This window comes from Triturus cristatus, chromosome 3_1, assembly GCF_964204655.1.
Source record: "Triturus cristatus chromosome 3_1, aTriCri1.1, whole genome shotgun sequence".
Taxonomy (NCBI): Eukaryota; Metazoa; Chordata; class Amphibia; order Caudata; family Salamandridae; genus Triturus; species Triturus cristatus.
Genome location: NC_140583.1, coordinates 4,385,191 through 4,411,743, shown reverse-complemented (window position 1 = coordinate 4,411,743; position 26,553 = coordinate 4,385,191). Strand labels below are relative to the sequence as shown.

The 26,553-nt window shown below is 51.7% G+C and overlaps 1 protein-coding gene across 4 annotated transcripts in view; it reads right to left on the bottom strand.

Annotated features, from left to right (window-relative positions):
* Positions 1-9,147: 9,147 nt before the first annotated feature.
* The window catches only part of LOC146859573 (uncharacterized), a 132,005-nt gene continuing 114,599 nt past the window's right edge, over positions 9,148-26,553 (bottom strand). For all 4 annotated transcript variants that reach the window (XM_085646512.1, XM_085646511.1, XM_085646514.1 and 1 more), the window contains one exon: positions 9,148-14,819. In XM_085646512.1, the coding sequence (XP_085502638.1) occupies positions 12,994-13,902 (909 nt within the window). In that variant the 5' untranslated portion in view covers positions 13,903-14,819 and the 3' untranslated portion in view covers positions 9,148-12,993. The remainder of the gene's footprint in view (positions 14,820-26,553) is intronic.

Genomic DNA, 26,553 nt, shown 5'->3' with positions numbered 1-26,553 from the left:
ATCTGGGGGGCTGCAGGGACAGGCTGTGTCTGTGCACACTCTGGGGGGAGGGGCTGAAGGAACGGGCTGTGTCTGCACACTCTGGGGGGCTGCAGGGACAGGCTGTGCCTGTGCACACTCTTGGGGGCTGCATAGATGGGTTGTGTCTGTGCACACTCTGGGGGGCTGGAGGGACTTGCTGTGTTTGTGCACACTCTGGGGGCTGCAGGGAGGGTCTGTGTCTGTGCACACTCCGGGGGGCTGCATGGACAGGCTGTGTCTGTGCACACTCTGGGAGACTGCAGGGACGGTCTGTGACTGTGCACACTCTGGGGGCCTGTAGGGACGGGCTGTCCCTGGTTCATCACTGCCACCCTCTGGTTCATCACTGCCACCCTCTGGTTCATCACTGCCACCCTCTGGTTCATCACTGCCACCCTCTGATTAATCACAGCACCCTCTGGTTCATCTCTGCCACCCTCTGGTTCATCACAACCACCCTCTGGCTCATCACTGCCACCCTCTGGTTCATCACAGCACCCTCTGGTTCATCTCTGCCACCCTCTGCTTCATCACTGCCACCCTCTGGTTCATCACTACCTCCCTTTGGTTCATCACAGCACCCTCTGGTTCATCTCTGCCACCCTCTGGTTCATCACACCACACCCTGGTTCATCACAGCTGTGAGAAGTTGGCCTGATGTATGATGTCACTAATTCTAGTGTACACCTTATATCAGTCCAAACAACCCTTATGGTGATTGGTTGTAAAGTCAACCTTATAGACCAGCTATCCTAGTGGTAGCATGGACAAGAGCAGTCTTAGGCTAAACTCTGAATGGCATGTGAAGCCAGCTGTTATACCATTTGTAACCCCTTGAATACCAAATGAAAGGACACCACAACAGATATATATATAAAATAAAGTGTATTTATTGTAGTCAAACCCTCAGCACTCTTTATGAGATTCGAGGTAAGTACAACACAGTCTTATTCAAGCATACATTAAGTCACACAGATAAGTAATACAGTTAGGCCCTAGGGGCCACGCAAACCATATACTAAGTAAGTGGTATAAGGACCACTGTCACGGAAATAGGATAGGCCTAGGCCTAGGGAATCGCTGGGGCTACACTATACTACCAAAGGTTCGGAAGTGGGAGGCCCACGGGATTCAGGTGCAGAGTGGAAACACTCACGCGTAATGCGTATAATCGATAGAAATAGTACAGTTTAGAATTAATGAGATTTAGGACACTTCTGGAGTAACTAGGAAGTCGAGACTTGAGAACTAGACACTAGGATAGTCACTACCTTGATGAGCACCGGAGTACCCAAGTTACCTAGCCCACGGGCTGCGGGTGCATAGGTGTGAAGTTGCGTCTGGTTTCGTCGTCGACTCCTATGGATGCCTGAAGGAAAGATGCTGACAGGCAGTCAGTGAAGAGTGTCCGGTGGATCCCAAGGCTGGGATCAAGAAGGAAGGATACCTGCAAGCAGAAAGGACAGAGTCTGGGTCACTAGCCAGTGACCACGTGGAACCAGGAAGGAACCAGGCGATGTCGAGAGTTTGCAGGTGAAGAGGTGAAGCTTGTCGCAGCAGCCACGGGTACCAGGAGACATCGAGGATGACCAGGACCAGGAGGCGAGCTGTCCCACGAAGGCTCTTGCTGTCGGCGGCGTCGAAGTCGAACTAGGACTCACTAAGCCTTGTCAAGCGGAACCCACGAAGAATGGAGGACTTGCTTCTGGTGCAGACCAGGAAGGTCTGGGGTGCTTCTCTTTCTCAGAAGAGCAGGAGCCAGTCTGGAGGAGCCAAACCAGCAGTGGAAAATCAAAGGTGTGTCGTCGCAGAGGTTACAAGCCAATGGGCAAGTAACCGGACAGACGCGGCAAGCAGGAAAATGCAGAAGGGCCCAACGCAGGACTCGTGGAGTGTGGGGGGCTGATCTTCGGTGCAGATGGTGCTTGGGGTTGGGGCTTCTCAATCCCCGGTTTACAACTTCGAGGGTGCCTCAGAAGCTGCGCTGGAAGATACTCGCCACTTTTCCCAGGTAGCCGGTCACAAGTCTCTCGTCGCCTCCACGGATCTCAGCTCGGCTGTGGATGTGGATCAGGGTCGGAGAAGTCTGGAAGTCAAGGCTCTGGTCAGGCTCTGCAGTCGGTCCCTCGTAGAACTTCAGCAAAGCAAAGGGTAAGTCTCTTGATGGTGCCTGTTTGCACAGGGTAGCCACTCCTTGGCCACAAGGGAGATTCTTCAGTCTTCTTCTTTCGTCGAATGTCGAAGGTCCAGAGTTTCTGTTCAAGTTGCAGGTTCAGGATAATCTAATCTCCTGGGGCCCAGCTACCACACTTATACTAATCTGGGGGGCTGGGTTGCCTGCTAGGTCACGCCTTATGGGTGGGACCTGGGAGGGGGTGGTTACACCCCCTTCCCTTTGTCCAGTTTCGCGCCAGGACTGGGGCTGGAGTGCCCCAGCACCGGTTTGAACTGGACTATGCATGGGACACCTTGTGTGCCCCAGGCATGTCTCATTCCTTTCAGCCCTCCCTGCCCCAATACACTAAAGTCTGTCTGGGGAGGTGCTAGCACCTCCACAAGCAGGAAACCTATTGTCCAAGCCTCCCTTGCCGGGATCACTCCCAGCAGCAGGAGGTCAGACTCGTGTCTGTGGCAGCAGCATCCATTTTGTGATGCTGAGGCTTTGGTTAGAGTTAAACAGCAAAGTAGGATTTTAACATGTCTCTCCCTCTAGAAGGGAGGAATAATATCCTCATCACCAGAAATGGCATGGGGGTATTATTCCAAAGTGTTAGACACCTTACACAACATGTTTTGATAACGCCAAACCATAGTTACCATACCAGTTTAAGATTATAAGGCACTTTAAGAGTATATGGTAGGCTATATCATAGAACAGCTATAAGGACATGGTTCCCTCTGGTTCATCTCTGCCACCCTCTGGTTCATCACTGCCACCATCTGGTTCATCACATCACCTTCTGGTTCATCGTTACCACCCTCTGGTTCATTGCTGCCACCATCTGGTTCACCATTGCCGCCATCTGGTTCATCACTGCCACCCTCTGGTATATCACTACCACCCTCTGGTTCATCACTGCCACCCTGTGGTTCACCAGAGCCACCCTCTGGTTCATCACCGCCACCCTCTGGTTCATTACTGCCACCCTCTGGTTCATTACAGCCACCGTCTGATTCATCACTGCCACCCTCTGGTTCATCACTGCCGCCCTCTGGTTCATCACTGCCACCCTCTGGTTAATCACAGCACCCTCTGGTTCATCTCTGCCACCCTCTGGTTCATCACAGCACTGTCTGGTTCATCAGCACCCTCTGGCTCATCACTGCCACCCTCTGGTTCATCACTGCCACCCCTTGGTTCATCACTGCCATCCTCTGGTTCATCACACAACCCTCTGGTTAATCATTGCCACCATCAGGTTCATCACAGCACCTTCCGGTTCATCACTGCCACCCTCTGGTTCATGACTGACACCCTCTGCTTCATCACTGACACCCTCCGGTTCATCACTACCACCCTCTGGTTCATCACAGCACCCTCTGGTTCATCTCTGCCACCCTCTGGTTCTTCACTGCCACCCTCTGGTTCATCACACCACACTCTGGTTCATCACAGCACCCTCTGTGACATCACAGTGCACTCTGGTTCATCACTGCCACCCTCTGGTTCATCACAGCACCCTTGGGTTCATCGCTGCCACCCTCTGGTTCATCACTGCCACCCTCTGGTTCATCACTGCCACCCTCTGGTTCATCACTGCCACCCTCTGGTTTATCACATCACCATTTGGTTCATCACTGCCACCCTCTGGTTCATCAGTGCCACCCTCTGGTTCATCACAGCACCCTCTGGTTCACCACTGCCACCCTCTGGTTCATCACTGCCACCCTCGGGTTCCTGACTTCCACCCTCTGGTTCATCAAAGCACCCTTTGGTTCATCACTGCCACACTCTGGTTAATCATAGCACCCTCTGGTTCATCTCTGCCACCCTCTGGTTCTTCACTACCACTCCGTGGTTCATCACTGCCACCCTCTGGTTCATCGCTGCCGTCCTGTGGTTCATCACAGCACCCTCTGGTTCATTACAGCACCCTCTGGTTCATCACTTCACCCTCTAGTTCATCACTGAAACCCTCTGGTTCTTCACAGCCACTCTCTGGTTCATCACTGCCACCCCGTGGTTCATCACAGCCACCCTCTGGTTCATCACTGCCACCCTCTAGTTCATCAAAGCACCCTCTGGTTCATCACTGCCACCCTCTGGTTCATCACACCACCCTCTGGTTCATCACTGCCACCCTCTGGTTCCTCACAGCACCCTCTGGTTCATCACTGACATCCTCTGGTTCATCACAGCACCCTCTGGTTCATCACAGCCACCCTCTGGTTCATCACAGCCACCCTCTGGTTCATCGCTGCCATCCTCTCGTTCATCACTGCCACCAGCTGGTTCACCACTACTGTCATCTGGTTCATCACTGCCGCCCTCTGAGATATCACTGCCACCCTCTGGTTCATCACTGCCAGCCTGTGGTTCACCAAAGCCACCCTCTGGTTCATCACTGCCACCCTCTGGTTCATCACTGCCACCCTCTGGTTCATCGCTGCCACCCTCTCGTTCATCACTGCCACCAGCTGGTTCATCACATCACCTTCTGGTTCATCGTTACCACCCTCTGGTTCATTGCTGCCACCATCTGGTTCACCATTGCCGCCATCTGGTATATCACTACCACCATCTGGTTCATCACTGCCACCCTGTGGTTCACCAGAGCCACCCTCTGGTTCATCACTGCCACCCTCTGGTTCATCACTGCCAACCTGTGGTTCATCACTGCCACCCTCTGGTTCATAGCTGCCACCCTCTGGTTCATCACTGCCACCCTCTGGTTCATCACTGCCACCCTCTGGTTCATCACTGCCACCCTCTGGTTCATCTCTGCCACCCTCTGGTTCATCACTGCCACCCCTTGGTTCATCACTGCCATCCTCTGGTTCATCACACAACCCTCTGGTTAATAATTGCCACCATCTGGTTCATCACAGCACCTTCCGGTTCATCACTGCCACCCTCTGGTTCATGACTGACACCCTCTGCTTCATCACTGCCACCCTCCGGTTCATCACTACCACCCTCTGGTTCATCACAGCACCCTCTGGTTCATCTCTGCCACCCTCTGGTTCTTCACTGCCACCCTCTGGTCCATCACACCACACTCTGGTTCATCACAGCACCCTCTGTGACATCACAGTGCACTCTGGTTCATCACTGCCACCCTCTGGTTCATCACAGCACCCTTGGGTTCATCGCTGCCACCCTCTGGTTCTACACTGCCGCCCTCTGGTTCATCACTGCCACCCTCTGGTTCATCAGTGCCACCCTCTGGTTCATCACAGCACCCTCTGGTTCATCACTGCCACCCTCTGGTTCATCACTGCCACCCTCGGGTTCCTGACTTCCACCCTCTGGTTCATCAAAGCACCCTTTGGTTCATCACTGCCACACTCTGGTTAATCATAGCACCCTCTGGTTCATCTCTGCCACCCTCTGGTTCTTCACTACCACTCCGTGGTTCATCACTGCCACCCTCTGGTTCATCGCTGCCGTCCTGTGGTTCATCACAGCACCATCTGGTTCATTACAGCACCCTCTGGTTCATCACTTCACCCTCTAGTTCATCACTGACACCCTCTGGTTCTTCACAGCCACTCTCTGGTTCATCACAGCCACCCTCTGGTTCATCACTGCCACCCTCTGGTTCATCACACCACCCTCTGGTTCATCACTGCCACCATCTAGTTCACATCTGCCACCCTCTGGTTCCTCACAGCACCCTCTGGTTCATCACTGACATCCTCTGGTTCATCACAGCACCCTCTGGTTCATCACAGCCACCCTCTGGTTCATCGCTGCCACCCTCTGGTTCCTCGCAGCACCCTCTGGTTCATCACTGCCATCCTCTGGTTCTTCACAGCACCCTCTGGTTCATCACAGCCATTCATCACTGCCGCCCTCTGATATATCACTGCCACCCTCTGGTTCATCACTACCAGCCTGTGGTTCACCAAAGCCACCCTCTGGTTCATCACTGCCACCCTCTGGTTCATCACTGCCACCCTCTGGTTCATCACTGCCATCATCTGGTTCATCACTGCCATCATCTGGTTCATCACAGCCACCCTCTGGTTCATCACCGCCACCCTCTGGTTCATCACTGCCACCCTCTGATTCATCACTGCCATCCTCTGGTTCATCGCTGCCACCCTCTCGTTCATCACTGCCACCAGCTGGTTCACCACTACTGTCATCTGGTTCATCACTGCTGCCCTCTGGTATATCACTGCCACCCTCTGGTTCATCACTGCTAGTCTGTGGTTCACCAAAGCCACCATCTGGTTCATCACTGCCACCCTCTGGTTCATCATTGCCCCCTCTAGTTCATCACTGCCATCATCTGGTTCATCACACCATCCTCTGGTTCATCACTGCCACCATCTGGTTCATCACTGCCACGCTCTGGTTCATCACTACCACCCTCTGGTTCATCACAGCACCCTCTTCTGGAGGTGTGCACTCTCACTGGAGTGCAGCCTTTGCACTGCCCGACACATCTTCTGGATGTGTACACTCTTGCAAGTGTGCAGCCTTTGCACCGCCCCAACACATCTTCTGGAGGTGTGGACCCTCACTGGTGTGCAGCCTTTGCACTGCCCCGACACATCTTCTGGAGGTGTGCACTCTCACTGGATTGAAGCCTTGGCACTGCCCCAGACACATCTTCTGGACATGTGGACTCTCGTTAGAGTGCAGCCTTTGCACTGCCCTCGATATATCTTCTGGAGGTGTGCACTCTTACAAGAGTGCAGCCTTCGCACTGCTCCCTACACATCTTCTGGAGGTGTGCAATCTCACTGGAGTGCAGCCTTCGTGCTGCCCTCGATACAGCTTCTGGAGGTGTGGACCCTCACTAGTGTGCAGCCTTCGCGCTGCCCCAACACATCTTCTGGAGGTGAGGACTCTCACTGGTGTGCAGCCTTCGCACTGCTCCCTACACACCTTCTGGAGGTGTGGACTCTTACAAGAGTGCAGCCTTCGCACTGCTCCCTACACACCTTCTGGAGGTGTGGACTCTTACAAGAGTGCAGCCTTCGCACTGCTCCCTACACATCTTCTGGAGGTGTGGACTCTTACAAGTGTGCAGCCTTCGCACTGCTCCCTACACACCTTCTGGAGGTGTGGACTCTTACAAGAGTGCAGCCTTCGCACTGCTCCCTACACATCTTCTGGACATGTGGACTCTCGTTGGAGTGCAGCCTTTGCACTGCCCTCGATATATCTTCTGGAGGTGTGCACTCTTACAAGAGTGCAGCCTTCGCACTGCTCCCTACACATCTTCTGGAGGTGTGCACTCTCACTGGAGTGCAGCCTTCGTGCTGCCCTCGATACAGCTTCTGGAGGTGTGGACCCTCACTGGTGTGCAGCCTTCGCGCTGCCCCAACACATCTTCTGGAGGTGAGGACTCTCACTGGTGTGCAGCCTTCGCGCTGCCCCAACACATCTTCTGGAGGTGTGGACTCTTACAGGTGTGCAGCCTTCGCACTGCTCCCTACACACCTTCTGGATGTGTGGACTCTTACAAGAGTGCAGCCTTCGCACTGCTCCCTACACATCTTCTGGAGGTGTGGACTCTTACAAGTGTGCATCCTTCGCACTGCTCCCTACACACCTTTTGGAGGTGTGGACTCTTACAAGAGTGCAGCCTTTGCACTGCTCCCTACACATCTTCTGGAGGTGTGGACTCTTACAAGAGTGTAGCCTTCGCACTGCTCCCTACACACCTTTTGGAGGTGTTCACTCTTACAAGAGTGCAGCCTTCGCACTGCTCCCTACACACCTTCTGGAGGTGTGGACTTTTACAAGAGTGCAGCCTTCGCACTGCTCCCTACACATCTTCTGGAGGTGTGGACTCTTACAAGAGTGCAGCCTTCGCACTGCTCCCTACACATCTTCTGGAGGTGTGGACCCTCACTGGTGTGCAGCCTTTGCACTGCCCCAACACATCTTCTGGAGGTGTACACTTTCACTGGATTAAAGCCTTCGCACTGCCCCAGATACATCTTCTGGAGGTGTGGACTCTCGTTGGAGTGCAGCCTTCGCACTGCTCCCTACACACCTTCTGGAGGTGTGCACTCTTACAAGAGTGCAGCCTTCGCACTGCTCCCTACACATCTTCTGGAGGTGTGGACTCTCACTGGAGTGCAGCCTTCGCACTGCCCTCGATATATCTTCTGGAGGTGTGGACTCTTACAAGAGTGCAGCCTTCGCACTGCTCCCTACACATCTTCAGGAGGTGTGGACTCTTACAAGAGTGCAGCCTTCGCACTGCTCCCTACACATCTTCTGGAGGTGTGGACTCGTACAAGAGTGCAGCCTTCGCACTGCTCCCTACACATCTTCAGGAGGTGTGGACTCTTACAAGAGTGCAGCCTTCGCACTGCTCCCTACACATCTTCTGGAGGTGGGGACCCTCACTGGTGTGCCGCCTTTGCACTGCCCCGACACATCTTCTGGACATGTGGACTCTCGTTGGAGTGTAGCCTTCGCACTGCTCCCTACACACCTTCTGGAGGTGTGGACTCTTACAAGAGTGCAGCCTTTGCACTGCTCCCTTCACATCTCCTGGAGGTGTGGACTCTCACTGGAGTGCAGCCTTTGCGTTGCCAATACCACTTCACTTGAAATGGCTCTGCAATCTCCTTAATCTAGCACTTGCTCCCATTCTTCTACCACACAATCTGGCAGGGTCCTTGTGTCTGAAGTGAACCGGCTAGTTTCCTGCACCTCTGCTTCTCCCAGCCCCCTCTGCATGCCCACAACAAAGGGAATAACTCCACACAGACTGTGTCAGTTTCTTAAACAAGAAAGAGTCCTTCTGCAAACCTTTACACAATGTCTTATCTGCCCCTCTCTTCTGCTATTTCCGTCAGGTATCACACAGCCGGTCCACAGCTGTCCTTGTCACTGTTTGTCTTGGACAGGGTAGGTGTGCTCCGGAATCAACACCTAACCCAAGTCTGGCAAGTGGGAAAGACCAAGTAGAAACAGCAGAGCCCCACACCAGCTCAGTTATAATATAACTTCATTGATAGCAACAATTCATTGAACAACAGCATTTTTATAAAATCATAGGTGATATAAAATAAATGTTGCATAAACTCAAGGAATAAACAATTGTTAACATGAGAGTGCTGACACTGCAGATAAAGTCTCTTATGTCCCTGATGAGACTTTGAAGCGATGTTGGAGACTCCTTGTTCCCTTCGCGACTCACCGGCTGCTGAAAACACTTCCCACATAGGATCAAAACAAATACAAAACCCTTCCACCCACACACCCTACACTGTGTAGCGTGCTACCCATGTTGGCAAGCGCGTTTGCGCCCCACATAGGGGTATTAAGTGCTGCATGAGATCTGCAATAGACAGTCATTGGGTCACGGTGGATGGTCCCTACCATGCGTAAAGTCTCATCGAGGTGAAGGGTCACTGCCTTTTATAGCCGTGAATCTCACTGATCCAGTATGCAGACTTTAATATGATGATGGTGGTTGGACCACGCTGCAGAGATGTGAATGATGACCATGTGAAGCTGATGTTCAATGTCTCTTTAAATTGATGCAGCGCTCTATGTCCTCTCCTCTTGTCCCCTGAAGCCAGTTTAGTGCTTCAAACATGCTGCACAGGGGCCACTCCTCATCAGTGATGCATACGCTCAAGTCACATCATGGTCCCTCGTCCCTCCGAGAGATGTTCTGAACCTTGTTTGATGAAGGAAGGACAGGAGACTGCAGCGATGTATCATGCTTGCTTTCAAACCCCTTGCAGCACAATTGCAAGTAGAAGCTACACATTTAAAGAACACTCAGCAAATGCAGCCTGTCCTCACTTTTGTACATACACATCAACTAAGCTATGCAACTTTTGTAGGACATTGAAGGTGGCATAGTATTACGCTCAGTGCACCTTGTAACATTTTTACATCCTTCGGCCTTCATCAGTAGTAATCTAACAGAATAAAGTTCTTATTAACTATCTCCAACGGTACAAATGGCATTAAAACAAGGTGCGATGCCCGATCTATAGTAATTAAATTCTCTTTCAATTGCGCTTAGTTCTAATTAGAAACCTTGTTACTATTACACAATTGAGACACAGGTAGGTTACAACTTTCTTGTGAGTCAAATGCATCTATTTTAATTGAGGGGGTGTCTTTTTGGCCTTATAATTGCAGCGCTGCACGTCTATGTGATGTAATATGTTTGGAGATCCAAAGGGAACGAGGGAGATAAGAAGTTAAACTGAGTATAACAACTTATCAGGGTCAAGAGTAAAACATTGTTTTTTGAACCCTCCAGTTCAAGTCTGTTATGGCTGTTTTAAGCTGACACCAACTCTTCCCTCTAAGTCATGGATGACAGTTCATATGATGTGCCGCTGATGAATGGAAACTGGGTGATAACAAGCTTTCGGTGAGCATCAGAACATGTAGAGCGTGGGACTTCGCAGATGTAGACATCTCATAACATGTAGATGTTAGAGTCGGCGTCTTTAGAGGGACATTGCCACGACATGTAAAAGGCCAGTGACAAGTCATGGATTTTGTGACTCTGGACTTTAAATTTTGGTGACTGTCATGAAGCCCTGCTGACCGACTGCAGCAGGAATGTTCCTGATCTAACGGGGTGGCTCTGTTGACGCTACCCCAGGTCCGATTTGGCACTGGGCACTCCTTACAAGCTGAGATTTTGTCTCTCAAACATAGTACAATGGTTGCCAGGAAGTACCAGTTCTTAACCAATCCTTATGTATGTCCTCTCGTCTCTTGTGTCAGTGTCTCCAAGTGAGGCTTGAATACACATATTGGCTAAAATGCCCTCATTCCAAGGTCACAGTATGTTTGGATAATATAACATTGTGGTGTTATTTATATAATCCTTGCACTGTGGCAAAGGTAACCTCTGTGGAGTTTGTTGTATGTTGGCCGCGCAGCTTTTCTTGATTACTCCGGCTGTGTCTATGACGACTGGAACCATTTGTGTTGCTCTGTTCCACATTTTCGTCTCCAGATAGTTGTTTTCTTGTTTCTTTCAGTGCACAGAGCAGTGATCGATGAGACCCCACACGGCTAAAGTCTTATGCATAGTTGTGAGTTTCTCCTTTCACAGTCTGTCTGCTGTTGACACAACCACCTTTCTAAAGGCTGGGACTGATGTGTCCCTTGTTATTATAACATCTTTGTGCTCCGTAACTGTGGCTGGCCGTGGACCCATTGACTGTCCAGTACTATAATCTTGTAATGCTTACACAACTTGAAATGGATGAGGAAAGGACGAGGTACTATGCTGTTTAACACTGCACACATCAAACTCTGCATTCACCGGATGTATCTGATTGTTCTTTGCATATAGTACACCATCTTGCGGGTAGAATGCTGGGCAGGCGTCACCCTCTCCTGAGGGTTGTGTTCCTTTCTGCACAGCCCCTTGTTTGCCTGTTTACTGTCCACAGGGGATTTCTGAGTGCACTTCTAATGCATCCACTGCCGAAAGGTCTCTTACCACAGGTCTCAAGCTACCAAGAATAAGTACTTTTTGAGACACGCTGCCAATCTTGGAAAGGATGTGAACCCACACAGAGAGCCAGTGAAGGGCATGCTGAGCCCTGGGATGGGTGAATGCCCTCATTTTAGACTTGCTGTATCAGACTAATCTGATGCCAAAAGACCAGTATAGAGTGAATTGCTGTTGATGGGTGTTCCCACCACTTATGCTCAATGTGTATCTTGTAGCCGAGACGTGATGCTTTTTACAACATGCAGCTGTAGTTGGTAGAAACAGCTACACGTGAGCGAGTCTATCTCGGGACTCAGAGAGAGGTCAGCTTCAAAGGTGAAACCTCAAATTTCACACACTTAGTGACAGGAAACTGGTGCTCAAAAATAGACAGCGGTGTAACGGATGATAGATTACAGCGACTTTTGACCCTAAAGATAATAAGCACTAATTTGGAGCAGTTAAGTTGCAGATAGTTACTGTGCACCCACAGTGGCCTCATCAGATACTCTCCGAAGGTCAGACACTGACAAGGCATCTCTAGAAATTTGTGTCTGGTGCTGGGTCACATCAGTGTCGTTTTCTACGGCTACATCTGTGTTTCTGAAGACATGAACTATAGGAACCAAGTAGATATTAAAGAAGGAGGGTGCTGGCACATCACAAAAGCTAGAAACATTTCCGCAGAGTGATAGGAACCAAGTAACACACTCTATTAAGACCTTTTTACTTGAAAGTACTGTCAAAGAACAGTATCAAACACTGCAGAGGTAACATTTCTAGGCTTTTGCTAGATCTATGTGCTTTCCAACATTTCATATGTGTTAGTCAAGTTTCTTGAATAGTTGCTCTTACTGTGTTGTTGTTTCTAGAACCTCTTTTTCTTCTTGGATTAAAGAGCTGCCTCTTATGACTTTCATTTTGCGAATGTTCATTCAGGTTTGATAAAAGAAGATGAGTTAGTCTATGTTTTGCTGCTCTTAGTTTAGTATGTAGGGTATCATTGTTGCAGATAGCTGCAGTCAGATTCATCGCGGTCTACCCCACTTTTTGCTCTTGGAAAGTACAATCTAGAAATTAACTTTTGTATGTTAAATGATGATGCTACAGCAATTTATATGTATTCAGAGACAATTGGTTTACTTGTTATTATCTGTGATTCTGTACATAGAGGATAAAACAGGTGTGGTAAGTCTATAACTTACTGTTTGTTACTGACTTAAAAAACTCTTTAGACTTAATTGCACCTTTCTACAAAATTCTTTACCTTTTTTGCTTTTTGCCACTGCATTTTTATTTGTTCCTATGTATGCATATACTCCTTCCCGGTCAAGTTCTTTCATGCTGTAGGCTTCTTTTATGTTGGCGATCTATGTGAAATCTTTACTTCGTGTGTTTGCTGATGAGTCTTCAGGGTTGATGAGTGATTGAAACACGTCCCACATTGACTGCACGAGTGCAGTTTTTCTCCTGTGTGTGTTTGCTGATGGATCTTTAGCATTGATGAGCGATTAAAGCTAATTCCACATTTACTACAAAAGTATGTTTTTTCTCCAGAGTGCGTTCGGAGGTGAATCTTTAGGTGTGATAATCGATTAAAGCTCTTCTCGCAAATGCTGCAGGTGTGTCGTTTTTTCCGTGCACATGCTTGCTGATGATATTTTAATGTTGATGAGATACTAAAGCTCTTCCCACATTTACTGCATGCATATGGTTTTTCACCTGTGTGTGTTCGCTTATGAATTTTTAGGGCTGACGCGCGATTAAAGGTATCCCCACATTCACGACATATGTATGGATTGTCTCCTGTATGTGATCGCTGGTGAATTTTTAGGTACCATAACTGATTAAAGCTCTTTGTACAGTCGCTGCACGAGTATGGCTTTTCACCTGTGTGTGACCGTTGGTGGGTCTTTAAGTTTGATAGCTGATTAAAGGTCTTTCCACATTCACTGCAGGTGTATGGGTTTTCTCCTGTGTGTGTTCGCTGATGACATTTTAGGGTTGATGACCGGCCAAAGTCCTTTCCACATTCACTGCACCTGAATGGTTTCACACCTGTGTGTGTTCGTTGATGGTTCTTTAGGTTTGATGAACGATTAAAGCTCTTCCCACAGTCACTGCACATGAACGGTTTTTCTCCTGTGTGTGTTAGTTGATGGTCTTTTAGGATTGATGAACGATTAAAGGTCTTCCCACATTCAGTGCATTTGTATGGTTTTTCTCCTGTGTGTGTTTGCAAATGGCTCTTTAGTATTGATGACATATTGAAGCTCTGCCCACAGTCACTCTGTTTGTATGGTTTTTCTTCTGTCTGTCTGATTTTTTTAGGTATGATGAGTAAGTAAAGCTCTACCTACATTCACTACACTTGTATGGTTTTGTTTCTGTATGTGTCATGGAGTTGGCTCTCTAGGTTTAATGACATATTAAATTACTTCCCACATTCACTGCATTTATATGTGTTTTCCTATGTGTTATCTCTAATCTATCCATATAATAGATGCATTATGGAAGCAATCCTCACATTCACTGCATATATGTTTTTTCACCTGTGTGTACTCGCTGATAATTCTTTAGATTTTCATGGTAAACACTGCATTTTTTGCATCTAAGTGGTTTGTTACCTCTGTGCATGCGGTGATGGGTCCTTATGGTTGTGTTCTAAAGACAGTCCTGACATTCACTGGATAAGCAGTTGCTGATGGCTTCTCAGGTGTGATGTGATGGATAATTGAAGCTCTTCCTATACTCATTGCACATTACTTTTTCTCTCAGTGTTGCCATCTCCAACTTGTGTAGGTTTTTGCAAATGTGAGATGGCTATGTTTAGTGATTGATCCATTTATTTACACATTTTTGAGACGTTTCTGAAACAGAGGAGAACATAGAGGAGTCTTTAAGAAGGATACCTTGTCGCAGAGATGGTTAATCGAATGTTCCTTTAGTGAGTTTTTTTAATGGGTAGAATGAAGTACCGCTGTTGTCTCATCACATAAAGCCATTAAGGTCAGATTCTGCTATCCACTGAATATATCTTGACGGTTTCATCTGCTGAAGTGTGGGTTCCCGTCTCAAATCAACTGTTTATCGACACTGGAAGCCTTTCACTTCGAAAGAGTATTTGATTATGTCCTTGATTCTTCACCTCCTACGTAACGTATGCGTTCCTGCATCTTTTCACTGTAGGAAATAAAGAGATCTGACATGACTAAAGGTATACACTGAACATGGAGCACTGAGTATACATAACATACCAAACCTTTTAACATTAGATTTTAATGAACACTAATGCTTTCAATCGTAGTTCGTTCACATTAGAATGCATGCAACAGATCTGTCAAATAGCTATTTTTTTAGGATTTAAATTCTTTGGAATTAAACAAGAAAATGTTTCTACTTTGAAAAACACTACCCCTTAAAATGTGGAATATAAAATCTAAGTACAACCTCAAGCCTCACAAAAATACTCATAGCAAGAAAAATAATTCAGTGGTAATCATCATATCCTACCATTGCTGAAGCTTCAGTGTGTGGCAGTGACACAGTTTCCAGGTAGCACACATGACTCCTATATTCCTGGTCACTGGGAACTGTATAAATGCTTAGTAACAAGAGAACTTTACGAGGGCTGTTCGCTTGGTAAGGCTATGTATGTTTTAGCAATTCTCCAACCCCTCTGCCGCATAAACCACCATCACCCCTTCCCGGGAACTCTGCGACACCCTGTCTAACTTCTTCCACGACAGGATCTCTGTCATCTACAAAACTTCAAACCCCAGACTAGCGACCTTCATCACTCCCACATATACGAACCCCAACCATGTTCTCACCAGCTGGGACCAGCTCTTCATTGAGAACACCACAGCCATCATGAACTCTATCCACTTAGGATCACCCACGGAACCCTGTCCCCACCATATGTTTAACCTCCGAAGCAAGGAAATCAGAAGCAAGCACACCTCTATCCTCAACACTTCCACCACCACAGCCTCCTTCCCAAAGACTGATAGCACTCAAAGGTCAAACCCCTTTGTTAGACCTGTCAGCCCTTTGGGTGGTCCCTCCTCATCATTATTTATTTTGTCCCACTTTTGCCTCAAACCCTGTTAGTATTTTTCCTTTTTGGGAACCACCAGACTTTTTAGTGTTGATGCAGGGTCAGGGAGCCATTTTCCCTACCCCTGGAACTTCTGTCTGAGGGCCTGAAACACAAAATGGTGGCCACCCATTGTCACCTGTGACATCACTGGAACCTACTAGTACCTTCCAGAACATTCTAGAACCCTGTGACAGTGTGAGGCAGGTTTAGAATGTTGGGAAGCCAGCTCAGAGTTGGCAGTTGGAGTTGGCAGTTGGCACCTAACTGGTGAAGGGAGAGCAGCACAACACTGAAGGAGGAAGGAGTGAGGCAGCAGGGGTGGAAACTTGTGCCTGGAGTGGGGTCCAGAAACCCACCCTTGATACTAGTCCCTACTGACTGAGCCCAGCCTAGAGCCCTGTGTGGGATAAAGTCAAGAAGAACCAACTCAAGGACCTGAACAGCCGGAACAGGCCTTGAAAGTAAAGAACAGCAAGTTCCTGACCTGTCTATTGGTATCTTCCTGGAGTCCGACGCCGAGAAGCCTAGAGACCTGGGGCCGGAGGTGAAGAAGCGGCGCTGACTGGAAAGCAGACGTCGTACCCGGAGCCGCCAGAGGTCGAGAGAGGGCGCCGACGGAGGTCGTGGAGACACCAGAGGTCGAGGAGGAAGTCACCTGAGGTCGAGTGTGCGGCGTCGACGGGGGAGTGAAGTCCGCCCTCCGGAGTCGCCGGAGACCGAGGTGAATCGAGCCGGAGGTCGGGAGTGGAGATCGCACTCCGGAGTCGCCGGAACCTGAGGAAAGGAGCACCGGAGGTCGGGAGTGGAGATCGCACTCCGGAGTCGCCGGAACCTGAAGGGAAGAGCACCGGAGGTCGGGAGTGGAGGTCGCACTCCGGAGACACCCGGAAGTAGGGAGATCGTGTCTGTTGGACTTGGCCCTTCTGGCAGGTTCACCCCTGGACTTTTTGGCTTTTTATTGGTGACTTGGTATGGTGATTGTTTGGTCTCTGCGCACTTTCCCTGTGTCCCAGGGTAAAGTGCGTGCGTGCTCTGAGTGCATGTGGTGAGATAGGCCTGCCCTCCCATAGGAATGCATGGGGAATGTATGTGTCCCTAGTAGTTCCTGATGCGTGGGGTGTGCAGGCCCGAGTTTGGTATGTGCGGACTCGTGGGAGTGAATGCTGCGCGATGATGTGTGCGGCGTGCATGTACCTAGTGTGGAAGTGCCACTTCTAGAAGTGGGCACTTCTGTGTGCAGTGTGTCTGTCGCGTGATTGGCTGGTCGTGTCATGTGACGGGCTAGGGATTCCCCAGAGTCAGGATGAGTCACCCAGTGGTGAATGGGGAGATCAGCAGCTAGATGGGTGGGAGGAGTACACCTGGGTCCTGAATAGGACAGGGTTCTCCACACACAATGCTGGCCCCGCCCCCTGTGGTGCGACTGACGACCCTAGCCCTGCCAGTGAATAGAGTGAGGGGCTGAGCACATCAAGGGTGCTCCCCAACCAGCTGCGACTGGTTTTCCCCCTCACCCTGAACCCAGAACAAAGGGTTGCCTGTATAAAAATGGCGCTGTGTCCCCACAGAAACTGTTCTCTGCCAGGATCTTACCTGAGGGGGGCTGCTGCTGCTGGGTGCCAGGAGAGACCGCCACTGGGGACTGCCTCCCTGCTGGAGGGCCCTGTGAGCTGGCCCCTGGGCCCAGTCCTGACCCCCCACCTCTGAAGACTTTGTTCTGGACCTGGTTTTTATCCTTAAGCGCCTGGGAGCGCTTTCATTTGTTTCATAGCGCTAGGAGCGCTTTATTCTGGACCCCAGCACTTCTAGAGCGCTTTTACTCTTGCCTTTAGCGCTCAGGAGCGCTTTATTTTTGAAAGCCGGTGCCCACCCGGCGTTTGCCCCGTTCTGGGCTGATCCTGAGGTCCCCTGGCAGGTGCCCACCCTGCCAGGGACATTGCCACAATATCGAGTGCCCACCTCGATTTATTGAATACTAAAAGCGCCGGTGCCCACCCGGCATTTGCTCCGTGAATCGCCCTCCGGCGCCCGACCAGGAAGTCAGGCGGGCCGGGGGCGGGCCTCCGGGACAACCGGAACAGGAAGTGGGAAGGCAGGAGCCTACCCCGCCTCCCACCGAGGACTCGTGCTGATTTGGGAAGCCCCGGAGCCGGCAGGAGCCTACCCTGCGCCCCGGGGCCCTGGGGAGAAGTACTGCGCCCCCCCCACCCAGGCGGGAGCCCACCCCGCACTGGGACGTGCCGCCGGCGTGCACAGAGCCGTAGGCTCCGCATTCCAGACCCCCGAGGGAAGAGCTCCGGTGAAGAGGGCTCCTCGCTACAGGGCACCGTCCTGCCTGCACCGCCGGAGGAAGACTGCCGCCACCTTCGCCTCGAGGACCCTTCCCCCCCCAGCTACGAACCGGTGAGTCGAGGCGGTAGGCTGGGGAGGAAAGGTGCTGAGTTGGGGCTGCATGGGGACTGAGCGCCTGCGCTTCCACGAGGCCCGCAATATTTTCTTTGAGCGCTGGTGCGCTCCAACGGCCCACATTGTTTTTGAAGAGCCCAGGGAGGCTCTAAACCTAACGGGGGGCATTTTGTTCATCAGCAGAGCGGCCCCGGAAGGCAGCGGGCCGCTCCTACGTTATCTAGGGGCATTCTTGATTTCGAGCCCACGAGGCTCTAACAGGGCACATTTGTTTATTGAGCCCACGAGGCTCCAACGAAGGCGCACAGTATTATTTAGAGCCTGCGAGGCTCTAGGGGGCATTTCATTTGTTTCAGAGCCCTGGGAGGCTCCAACGTTGGCCCCAGCATTTCTCCAGTTGCCCAGCACTTAGTGGGCAACTACTACGTTTAGGTTGTAGCCTCTGTGCTTTGGCTTGCGCAGTCTTGCCCTGACTTTCTGGACGCAGGGCGTCCTTGCCCCTTCAGGGCCAGTTGGCCCAGGGATTGCCACAGATAGTGGCTAATGTGAGTTTTTGCGCCATTGTACCTTTCCTGCGCCTCTGAATGTGTTTATTCGTCATGTGCTTTGCTTTACACCTCTGAATGTTATGCATCATGTGTTTAGGTGCTTAGACCCCTACAGGTATACTTACCTAATGCTAGTGTGATGACGCTGAGGTCATTATTGCGCCAGTAGTTACTGGTTGGGTGCTACATGTTCTATTTTAGTGCTACAGTGATTGTAAGTGATATGGTCTAAAGTATTATTCCTATTTCTAAAAAGTGCTAATTCCTGACAGTGGTCCAGGTGGCCCTGTCCCCTGTATATATAATCCCTTGTAAATTCTGCCCGTGCCTGTTGGCACATTGTAGAGTGTGTGTTTTTATCTAATGTGTTGTGTATAATACAAAGGCTATTTTTATAGAATACCTTGTGTGGAGTTTCCTTTGTGGTGGGCCTTGGGTGTTGTTGCTGGGTGCGCGCGCAAACGCTTTACACATCGCCTCAGAGATAAGCCTGACTGCTCGTGCCAAGCTACCAAGGGGGTGAGCAGGGGTTATCTTTGGCGTGTAACTTCCTTGCCCTGACTAGAGTGGTGGTTTCTGTCTGGCTTTGGCGCAAGCCCTAGCCAACCAGAAATCGCCATTTCTAACATTGGTGATCAGCGGTGGGATTTGGACTTGCGTTTGCGCTGTACCGCAGCGGCAACGGGCCGCACTACAAAACTCTGCATTTAGATAAATCACATGGTATAGGGATTATTGTTTTAAAGTTTGTTTTTAATTGTCATTTCTTTGGAAATGTGGTTTTGTGCACTGTGAGTTAGGTGTCCCTAGCTCGGGAGGGTAGATCATCCCCCTTAGTGCATTGTGTTTCTGGATTCACCAGAGGGTGGGATCCAGTGGTGGCAGCGTAATAGTGTCCTGTACATTTGTCCCCCGCCCTGCGCCCAGAGTTGGTACCTGTGTCACGTGGTGGTCAGGTTGCGGAATCAGGGGTGGTAGAAACTGCCTTACCAGTCCGAGGGGAGGGTTGTGTGTGTGGATGAATGGTGTGTGGCACTAGGCAAGTGAGTGTGAGTTCTCTGGGTTAGAGAGCTTGCTGAATCTTTTTGTGAATTGTGTGCTCCTGTGTGAAACTCAGACCCCTAGGTTCCCTGTATAATTGTTACCATAACGTCCGCCAGAATGGAGCCTGCTTGTGATCCCTATGAGCTAGCTTGGCGCCAGAGGCAGGAGTTAGAAAGGTACTGTACAGAGGAAGAGTCAGAAGAGGAGGTAGAGGATGACAATACCTGGACGCCAGTAGAGAGTGAGGACCCCATAGGTAGGGCGTCCCTTGCTGGGTCCAGCGTAGGAGGCAGCGCCTCATCCCTTTCCCTGTCCCCAGAGGAGTGGGAAGATAGGAGGAAAGAAAGGGAGCACCAGCTGGCGTTAGAGAAGCTCAGGTTAGAGCATGCTCAGGCTATGGCGCAGCTGGAGGCCAGGAAGCAACAGCGAGAGACTGAGTGGGTCTTGGCGCGGGAGAGGGTAGAGGAGGCTGAGAGGGCCTCCACCAGAGGCAAAGTAGCTCTGGAGGGTAGACTATCCCCTGCGCGCAGTTTTAATTTTCTGGGCTCCCCAGGGAGGGTTGAGTCCAGTGGTAGTAGCGATGTAGATTCCAGTGTAGGAAATCCCAGTCCCAGTTCCCCCAGTCTGGTACCTGTTCCCCAGGAGGAGGAGTTAAGGTTGAAATTCAGGGGCAGTAGGAAACTGTCTCACCAGACTTGGGAGGAGTTTGTGGATGGATGTGAGGATGCAATGTTTGATTGGATTTCCACAGCAAGTGATTTTGATATACTGTGTAATCTGGTTCTCAAAGAACACCTGCTCAGTTGTTGTGTGCCGGGGCTGCGCCAACACCTGTTGGGGTGTGGATTGTCTGAGCCATTTGACCTGGCGGAGGAAGCAGAGCGCTGGGAAAGGGCTAGAGGTTCTCTAGAGTCATTAGGGAGTGACTCCAAAAGTAGTGGGTCAGGTATCTTCCAGCCCAGCGTGGTGGAAGAGGCTCAGTGTAGCCCAGCTAGGTCCCAGGATAGCGAGGAGGGTGTAGGGGCTCACTGCCTGGCTCAGTGGAGCAGGAGTGAGAGGGTGACCGAGGGTCCCCGGACGTACGAAACCCTGCCTCAGGACTTGGATGGTTCCATGAGGGAACACCAAGTTGGGGACCTAGGCTGTCCTGTTAGCCCATTTGAGGGAGATCTCCTGGTGAGTAGAGGACCTGGAGCACCTGTAACCAGGGCTCCTGTGGTTCTAGAGTCTGGCAGTACCGCTCCGGTAGGGAGGGTACAGGAGTCCAGTGTGAGGAGTGATTGGGGGATGAGTTTCCCAGTGGAAGAGCCTGTGGGTCAGGGACTACCCAGTTGGGCTAGGATCCCGTGTAGTGACCAGGGTGGCACCACTTCTGTTCTGGGGGATCTCCGCGCACTGTCAGGTGGACAGGGGACGGGAGATCAGCGCCAGACAGACAGTCGCGTGACGTATGTGTCCTTTGATAGCCTCAGGGGGATGGAGTGGAAATCCCCAGAAGTCCTGGAGTGCCAGGCAATTATTCCACCAAAGGTTCTAGGCCGGAGGTTGGAAGGCCAGGTTCGGGATCAGCCTGACCTGAAGGGTGGGACATCTGTAACCAGCGTCCCGACCAGTTCTTCTTCCAGAGGTACCGCCCCAGTTGGTAGGGAGCAGGGCTCTGGAAGGGGGTGCAGAGGGTGGGAGAGCCCACCTCTGCCCCCGGTACAACCTGAGGGGTTAAACCCTGGGTTGGAATGGCGTTCTAGGTGTACCCCTCGCCAGAGGAGGAGGAACCCTAGGAGAAGAGGTAGGGGGAGGAGAGCTTTCCCTGAGACTCCTGGTCCGCCTGAGGGTGTAGACCCTAGGCTGGAGAACCAGTGGCAGTCTAGTCCTGTCTTTCAGAGAGGAAGAGTGGAGAATGGCCGCTATGTGCCAGGGGTTACTACCCCCCACTCTGTGGTTAGGCAAAGACCAGTGGCACCTGGGTGGCCTAGGGCCTGGTCTTGGCCGCGGACAGCTTGGGAGTACCAGTGGGGTAGCCCAGTTGGTCCAGACAGTGGTGTTAGAAAGAATTCCATGGGTTCACCGTGGCGTAGAACCGGAGGGTGTCCCTGCAGTTGCGGGCCCGCGTCCGTGTTCTATCGCCCCAAGCAGGGAAGTCCATCACGGTGGTGATTGGTCTGCCCTGCGTTTTGGCTGGAAGGGGGTTGTGTTGGACTTGGCCCTTCTGGCAGGTTCACCCCTGGACTTTTTGGCTTTTTATTGGTGACTTGGTATGGTGATTGTTTGGTCTCTGCGCACTTTCCCTGTGTCCCAGGGTAAAGTGCGTGCGTGCTCTGAGTGCATGTGGTGAGATAGGCCTGCCCTCCCATAGGAATGCATGGGGAATGTATGTGTCCCTAGTAGTTCCTGATGCGTGGGGTGTGCAGGCCCGAGTTTGGTATGTGCGGACTCGTGGGAGTGAATGCTGCGCGATGATGTGTGCGGCGTGCATGTACCTAGTGTGGAAGTGCCACTTCTAGAAGTGGGCACTTCTGTGTGCAGTGTGTCTGTCGCGTGATTGGCTGGTCGTGTCATGTGACGGGCTAGGGATTCCCCAGAGTCAGGATGAGTCACCCAGTGGTGAATGGGGAGATCAGCAGCTAGATGGGTGGGAGGAGTACACCTGGGTCCTGAATAGGACAGGGTTTTCCACACACAATGCTGGCCCCGCCCCCTGTGGTGCGACTGACGACCCTAGCCCTGCCAGTGAATAGAGTGAGGGGCTGAGCACATCAAGGGTGCTCCCCAACCAGCTGCGACTGGTTTTCCCCCTCACCCTGAACCCAGAACAAAGGGTTGCCTGTATAAAAATGGGGCTGTGTCCCCACAGAAACTGTTCTCTGCCAGGATCTTACCTGAGGGGGGCTGCTGCTGCTGGGTGCCAGGAGAGACCGCCACTGGGGACTGCCTCCCTGCTGGAGGGCCCTGTGAGCTGGCCCCTGGGCCCAGTCCTGACCCCCCACCTCTGAAGACTTTGTTCTGGACCTGGTTTTTATCCTTAAGCGCCTGGGAGCGCTTTCATTTGTTTCATAGCGCTAGGAGCGCTTTATTCTGGACCCCAGCACTTCTAGAGCGCTTTTACTCTTGCCTTTAGCGCTCAGGAGCGCTTTATTTTTGAAAGCCGGTGCCCACCCGGCGTTTGCCCCGTTCTGGGCTGATCCTGAGGTCCCCTGGCAGGTGCCCACCCTGCCAGGGACATTGCCACAATATCGAGTGCCCACCTCGATTTATTGAATACTAAAAGCGCCGGTGCCCACCCGGCATTTGCTCCGTGAATCGCCCTCCGGCGCCCGACCAGGAAGTCAGGCGGGCCGGGGGCGGGCCTCCGGGACAACCGGAACAGGAAGTGGGAAGGCAGGAGCCTACCCCGCCTCCCACCGAGGACTCGTGCTGATTTGGGAAGCCCCGGAGCCGGCAGGAGCCTACCCTGCGCCCCGGGGCCCTGGGGAGAAGTACTGCGCCCCCCCCACCCAGGCGGGAGCCCACCCCGCACTGGGACGTGCCGCCGGCGTGCACAGAGCCGTAGGCTCCGCATTCCAGACCCCCGAGGGAAGAGCTCCGGTGAAGAGGGCTCCTCGCTACAGGGCACCGTCCTGCCTGCACCGCCGGAGGAAGACTGCCGCCACCTTCGCCTCGAGGACCCTTCCCCCCCCAGCTACGAACCGGTGAGTCGAGGCGGTAGGCTGGGGAGGAAAGGTGCTGAGTTGGGGCTGCATGGGGACTGAGCGCCTGCGCTTCCACGAGGCCCGCAATATTTTCTTTGAGCGCTGGTGCGCTCCAACGGCCCACATTGTTTTTGAAGAGCCCAGGGAGGCTCTAAACCTAACGGGGGGCATTTTGTTCATCAGCAGAGCGGCCCCGGAAGGCAGCGGGCCGCTCCTACGTTATCTAGGGGCATTCTTGATTTCGAGCCCACGAGGCTCTAACAGGGCACATTTGTTTATTGAGCCCACGAGGCTCCAACGAAGGCGCACAGTATTATTTAGAGCCTGCGAGGCTCTAGGGGGCATTTCATTTGTTTCAGAGCCCTGGGAGGCTCCAACGTTGGCCCCAGCATTTCTCCAGTTGCCCAGCACTTAGTGGGCAACTACTACGTTTAGGTTGTAGCCTCTGTGCTTTGGCTTGCGCAGTCTTGCCCTGACTTTCTGGACGCAGGGCGTCCTTGCCCCTTCAGGGCCAGTTGGCCCAGGGATTGCCACAGATAGTGGCTAATGTGAGTTTTTGCGCCATTGTACCTTTCCTGCGCCTCTGAATGTGTTTATTCGTCATGTGCTTTGCTTTACACCTCTGAATGTTATGCATCATGTGTTTAGGTGCTTAGACCCCTACAGGTATACTTACCTAATGCTAGTGTGATGACGCTGAGGTCATTATTGCGCCAGTAGTTACTGGTTGGGTGCTACATGTTCTATTTTAGTGCTACAGTGATTGTAAGTGATATGGTCTAAAGTATTATTCCTATTTCTAAAAAGTGCTAATTCCTGACAGTGGTCCAGGTGGCCCTGTCCCCTGTATATATAATCCCTTGTAAATTCTGCCCGTGCCTGTTGGCACATTGTAGAGTGTGTGTTTTTATCTAATGTGTTGTGTATAATACAAAGGCTATTTTTATAGAATACCTTGTGTGGAGTTTCCTTTGTGGTGGGCCTTGGGTGTTGTTGCTGGGTGCGCGCGCAAACGCTTTACACATCGCCTCAGAGATAAGCCTGACTGCTCGTGCCAAGCTACCAAGGGGGTGAGCAGGGGTTATCTTTGGCGTGTAACTTCCTTGCCCTGACTAGAGTGGTGGTTTCTGTCTGGCTTTGGCGCAAGCCCTAGCCAACCAGAAATCGCCATTTCTAACATTGGTGATCAGCGGTGGGATTTGGACTTGCGTTTGCGCTGTACCGCAGCGGCAACGGGCCGCACTACAAAACTCTGCATTTAGATAAATCACATGGTATAGGGATTATTGTTTTAAAGTTTGTTTTTAATTGTCATTTCTTTGGAAATGTGGTTTTGTGCACTGTGAGTTAGGTGTCCCTAGCTCGGGAGGGTAGATCATCCCCCTTAGTGCATTGTGTTTCTGGATTCACCAGAGGGTGGGATCCAGTGGTGGCAGCGTAATAGTGTCCTGTACATTTGTCCCCCGCCCTGCGCCCAGAGTTGGTACCTGTGTCACGTGGTGGTCAGGTTGCGGAATCAGGGGTGGTAGAAACTGCCTTACCAGTCCGAGGGGAGGGTTGTGTGTGTGGATGAATGGTGTGTGGCACTAGGCAAGTGAGTGTGAGTTCTCTGGGTTAGAGAGCTTGCTGAATCTTTTTGTGAATTGTGTGCTCCTGTGTGAAACTCAGACCCCTAGGTTCCCTGTATAATTGTTACCATAACGTCCGCCAGAATGGAGCCTGCTTGTGATCCCTATGAGCTAGCTTGGCGCCAGAGGCAGGAGTTAGAAAGGTACTGTACAGAGGAAGAGTCAGAAGAGGAGGTAGAGGATGACAATACCTGGACGCCAGTAGAGAGTGAGGACCCCATAGGTAGGGCGTCCCTTGCTGGGTCCAGCGTAGGAGGCAGCGCCTCATCCCTTTCCCTGTCCCCAGAGGAGTGGGAAGATAGGAGGAAAGAAAGGGAGCACCAGCTGGCGTTAGAGAAGCTCAGGTTAGAGCATGCTCAGGCTATGGCGCAGCTGGAGGCCAGGAAGCAACAGCGAGAGACTGAGTGGGTCTTGGCGCGGGAGAGGGTAGAGGAGGCTGAGAGGGCCTCCACCAGAGGCAAAGTAGCTCTGGAGGGTAGACTATCCCCTGCGCGCAGTTTTAATTTTCTGGGCTCCCCAGGGAGGGTTGAGTCCAGTGGTAGTAGCGATGTAGATTCCAGTGTAGGAAATCCCAGTCCCAGTTCCCCCAGTCTGGTACCTGTTCCCCAGGAGGAGGAGTTAAGGTTGAAATTCAGGGGCAGTAGGAAACTGTCTCACCAGACTTGGGAGGAGTTTGTGGATGGATGTGAGGATGCAATGTTTGATTGGATTTCCACAGCAAGTGATTTTGATATACTGTGTAATCTGGTTCTCAAAGAACACCTGCTCAGTTGTTGTGTGCCGGGGCTGCGCCAACACCTGTTGGGGTGTGGATTGTCTGAGCCATTTGACCTGGCGGAGGAAGCAGAGCGCTGGGAAAGGGCTAGAGGTTCTCTAGAGTCATTAGGGAGTGACTCCAAAAGTAGTGGGTCAGGTATCTTCCAGCCCAGCGTGGTGGAAGAGGCTCAGTGTAGCCCAGCTAGGTCCCAGGATAGCGAGGAGGGTGTAGGGGCTCACTGCCTGGCTCAGTGGAGCAGGAGTGAGAGGGTGACCGAGGGTCCCCGGACGTACGAAACCCTGCCTCAGGACTTGGATGGTTCCATGAGGGAACACCAAGTTGGGGACCTAGGCTGTCCTGTTAGCCCATTTGAGGGAGATCTCCTGGTGAGTAGAGGACCTGGAGCACCTGTAACCAGGGCTCCTGTGGTTCTAGAGTCTGGCAGTACCGCTCCGGTAGGGAGGGTACAGGAGTCCAGTGTGAGGAGTGATTGGGGGATGAGTTTCCCAGTGGAAGAGCCTGTGGGTCAGGGACTACCCAGTTGGGCTAGGATCCCGTGTAGTGACCAGGGTGGCACCACTTCTGTTCTGGGGGATCTCCGCGCACTGTCAGGTGGACAGGGGACGGGAGATCAGCGCCAGACAGACAGTCGCGTGACGTATGTGTCCTTTGATAGCCTCAGGGGGATGGAGTGGAAATCCCCAGAAGTCCTGGAGTGCCAGGCAATTATTCCACCAAAGGTTCTA